We start from the raw sequence: 4505 nt of genomic DNA, 5'->3' as shown, positions 1-4505 counted from the left end.
ATTTTGGATAAAACTGAAAATCAATGAAGAAATTTACAATTGATAATGTCACTAGAAGAATTTAAAAGCAAGATCGCAAGTGGCCAAACAGCGTGGTTGCAGGAATTAACCAAGGATACATTGTCGAAACTTGTACAAGAATTGGGATTACAAACAAACCCAAATCCAAATATCGACGAATTGCGTAAGTTGCTCTGAGAATACGTGAAAACACGCCACACGGGTCACACCATGTCACACCAGGCAACGCTTCCTATTACGAGTTTGGAAAACTTTAGTGGTGGAAATTGGAGAAGTTACGAAGAACAACTGAATTGTTATATGTTATTACACGATATTTCGGAAGACAAAAAGGTTCCTCTCTTGATAACAAAATTAACAAGTAATGTTTATGACATTTTGTCAGGGTTATGTGCCCCAAAACTACCAATTAATATCACATACGAGGAATTATGTAAAAAACTGCAAGAATTTTACCACCCCAAGATAAATCTAGCAGTGCACAGAGCGAGGTTCATGGACAGGAAGCAAGAAGAAGGAGAAACAATAAAAGAATACCTGCTAGCTGTTCGCAAATTGGCTAAAGACTGTGATTTTACGGATGTAGACGAACACTTGAAGGAAAGATTGTTGAACGGCGTCCACAATGAAACAATTAGGTATGAAGTTTTGAAGATGGCTGATGCGTCTCTGGCAAAGTTAACAGCAGTGGCGGAGACAGCAGAGATGGCTTTTAAACTATCAGCTAAGCCAGTGGATGTGTTCAAGCTCTCAATGGATCGTAGGAAGGCAAGCCAACAGCCTCAAAAAAACCGACAACAACAACAACAACAGTCAAAGTGCCTGTGTTGCGGCAAGACAGGCCATTGGAAGGATCAGTGTACCTTGCGTTTCAAGTACTGTTCGGAATGTGGCAGGAAGGGACATATTTATAGGCTATGCCCTCAAAAGAAACCAAGCCTAAAAACTGTAGTTTGCTCTGAAGAAAAAGAGGAAGATGTTTGTGAAAATAATGAACTAGATGACATGTATCAGACACTTAATTTGGGATGTAAGTTATTTAAAAAAATACCATCTATGTTTTTAAAGCTTAAAATTGAAGGGATTCCATTTGAGTTTGAAGTGGACACAGGTTCAGACATCACCACAATAAATAAAAGTGACAGAAATAAATTTTTCTCGCAGATCAACATAGAAAACTCTAGACTGACTATGATGAATTTTGACCAGTCCATTTCAAGGCCAATTGGATTATTAAAAAATTTGAATGTTATATTTAATGAATCAAAATTTGAGGACATGTCCCTTGTAGTGGTAGAAGATGGGTGTCCTAGGGTAATAGGAAAGGATTGGTTAAAAAAATTACATTTATGGCCATTAAAACTAAAGCAACATATTAACGTATGTACTACTGCTTCAAATAGACAGATCTATGTAGACAAAATTAAAAAAGATTTTCCTATTGTATTTGAACCAGGCTGGGGTAATTTTAAAAAGGCAAATATAACACTAAAATTAAAACCAAATGCCAAGCCCAAATTTTTGCCTGCTAGGAATGTACCCTTTGTATTAAAATCAAAGGTTGAAACAGAAATAAATAGACTGTTAGAAAATGGCCGTATTACTCCAGTGGAGTTTAGCGAATGGGGTACACCAGTGGTACCAGTAATGAAGGGTGATGGTTCAGTACGCCTCTGTGGAGACTACAAAATAACCTTGAACCCTAACCTAGAAATAGACCATTTTCCTCTCCCGACAATAAATGACATACTGTCAAATTTTGAAGGAAATAGTTGTTTTTGTGAGCTCGATCTGAAAGAAGCCTACCTCCAAGCACCACTGGATACAGACTCACAAGAACTAACTACAATAGTGACTGAAAAGGGTATATATAAATATTTATATCTGCCCTATGGTGTCAGTACTGGGCCAGGCTCGTTCCAGCGCCTAATTGTTCAGTTGTTGTCGGGACTGGAAGGTGTGAAAGTATATATAGATAATGTTTTCATTGCAGGAAAAACAATAGAAGAAGTAAATTCAAGACTAAAATCTGTATTGGAACGCTTCACAGAGGCAGAGCTGAAATTAAAAATATCAAAGTGCAAGTTTTTTGAAGACCATCTAACAGTATTTGGATATCATGTGTCAGGTGAAGGGATCCGCGTGATTAAAGAAAATATTGAACCCTTATTAAAAGCACCCCAACCTGAAAACATAAAAATGTTACGTTCTTTTTTAGGAAAAGTAAATTATTATAATCGATTTTTGAAGAATATGGCCACAATACTACAACCTTTGTATAATTGTCTAAAGAATGAAAAATTTATTTGGACCCCTGAATGCGAGAAGGCTTTCTTAAAAATAAAGGAAGCTTTAACAAAAACAGTCACTTTATCTCATTACAGCAATGACTTGCCAGTAATTTTAAGCTGCGACGCCTCAGACTGTGGGGTGGCCGCTGTCCTTTCAGTGAGATCTGAGGATGGTGTAGTGAAACCAGTAGCCTATGCAAGTAAAAAGTTGACAGATGCCCAAATAAAGTACCCAACCATAGAGAAAGAGGCATTTTCAATAATCTTTGGAATAACAAAATTTTATGAATATTTATTTGGTCGAACATTCGAACTACAAACAGATAATGCTGCACTAGTTACTATATTTGGCCCAAAAAAGGGTATACCAAAAATGGCATGTCGAAGGCTACAGCACTGGGCTATATTCTTGTCAGGGTTTAACTACACTATCCATCACATAAAAACTGATTGTAACCCAGCAGATTACTTATCTCGCAATCCTACACCAGACGATAGTACTTTTAGTCACCCAGTATTAGATAGTAGTGAAATAAGTGTGTTAAAATTCTTGTCATTATCAAATTTTGAAACTGTAAATTGGAAAATGGTGGAACAAGAAACAAAAAAATGTACTACCCTATCAACTGTAATGAGATATTGTACTGATGGTTGGCCTGATAAAACAATGTTAAATGAAGAATTAAAATCTTTTTATGAGAAACAAAATGAACTAAGTATTGATCAGGGCTGCCTACTGTGGGGCACACGGGTAATCATTCCAAAAAGCCTGCAGAATTTAGTTATGAATGAGTTACATGCAAGCCATTTTGGAATAAATAGAATGAAACAAATTGCTAGGTCATATTTTTGGTGGAAAACAATAGATAAGGATATCACAGATATAACAAATGCATGCATGATTTGTTTAGAGAACAGGAAGGCCCCCGAAAAGGTACCTTTAACGCCCTGGCCACAGGCCCATACAGTCTGGGAGCGTTTACATGCGGATTTTCTTGGACCTTTCTGTGGTAAGATGTTTCTAGTGGTAATAGATAGCTTTTCAAAGTGGCCAGAAGCATACTTAATGTCTAATATAACGGCCACTAATACATTGAAAGTCTTTAAAACACTATTTGCCAGGTATGGTTACCCGCTCCATTTGGTGGTGGATAATGGAACTACGTGGACAAGTACTGAATTTAAAGATTATTGTAAAACTAAAAATATCAAAATAAGTTACACCCCACCTTATTATCCAGCCACGAATGGAGCCGCGGAACGTTTTGTACAGACTTTTAAAAGCCATGTAAAAAAAATAATAGCCAGTGGAAAGTCACTAGAGGAAGCTATAAACTTATTTTTATTCGATTATCGGACAAGTGTCAATAGAGCAACTGGTGTCAGCCCCTCGAAACTAATGTATCAGCGGGAGTTAAGAACTAGATTTTCCTTGCTTAGACCACAGCCTGTAAGTGCGAGATTGCAAATAAATAATGAAAGATTGGTAGAGTTCAGTAGGGGAAAGCGAAAAGTGACGTTTGACGTGGGAATGAAAGTCATGGTTAGAGATTATAGAGATAAAAAACGAAAGTGGATTGCGGGGGAGGTCAAGGAGTGTCTGACACCAGGGGTTACATATATGGTACAGGTGGAGGGGAGAACCATAAAACGCCATGTTAATCAAATGTTAGCTATAAGTAATAATTAGGGTAAGGTTAAGTACTCTGTTCTTTTTATAAATGTGCTGGGGGAGAGTTGTGGTAACTAAACGCCTGCTCCGTCCCCCCCTCCCTCTCTTGGGATAGATATACTAACGTGAAGCTGTTGTGTATCAATTTATTACAATAAATAATAGTTAAAGCATTCAGATTGGTATTAATTAATTACCATATGCTACTAATAAACCCACTTGGGCACCTGGGTATCACAAATACAAAGCCCGTGATCCATACTAATATTATAAATGGGAAAGTGTGTGTGTCTGTTTGTCCGTCTTTCACGGTAAAACCGAGCGACGAATCGACGTGGTTTTTGAAGTGGAGATAGCTAAAGGGATGGAGAGTGACATAGGCTACTTTGTGTCTCTTTCTAACCCCCTAATTACCTAACATGGGGGGAGGAAGTTTGTATGGAGCATGCCGTAATTTTCGAATTAAACGCGAGCGAAGCCGCGGGCAAAAGCTAGTAAATCATAATTATTTTTGATTTTTT

The 4505-nt window shown here is 37.4% G+C and overlaps 1 protein-coding gene across 1 annotated transcript; it reads left to right on the top strand.

Moving 5' to 3' along the window:
- Positions 1-206: 206 nt before the first annotated feature.
- On the top strand, positions 207-4159 carry LOC125224813 (uncharacterized protein K02A2.6-like). Its single transcript, XM_048128281.1, has 2 exons — positions 207-1051; positions 2015-4159. Exon 2 carries the CDS (start codon positions 2221-2223, stop codon positions 4000-4002), a length of 1782 nt encoding a protein of 593 aa, XP_047984238.1. The 5' UTR covers positions 207-1051; positions 2015-2220; the 3' UTR covers positions 4003-4159.
- Positions 4160-4505: the final 346 nt, after the last annotated feature.

The sequence above is a fragment of the Leguminivora glycinivorella genome, chromosome 3 (assembly GCF_023078275.1).
Source record: "Leguminivora glycinivorella isolate SPB_JAAS2020 chromosome 3, LegGlyc_1.1, whole genome shotgun sequence".
Taxonomy (NCBI): domain Eukaryota; kingdom Metazoa; phylum Arthropoda; class Insecta; order Lepidoptera; family Tortricidae; genus Leguminivora; species Leguminivora glycinivorella.
This window is presented reverse-complemented; position numbering and strand designations above follow the sequence as displayed.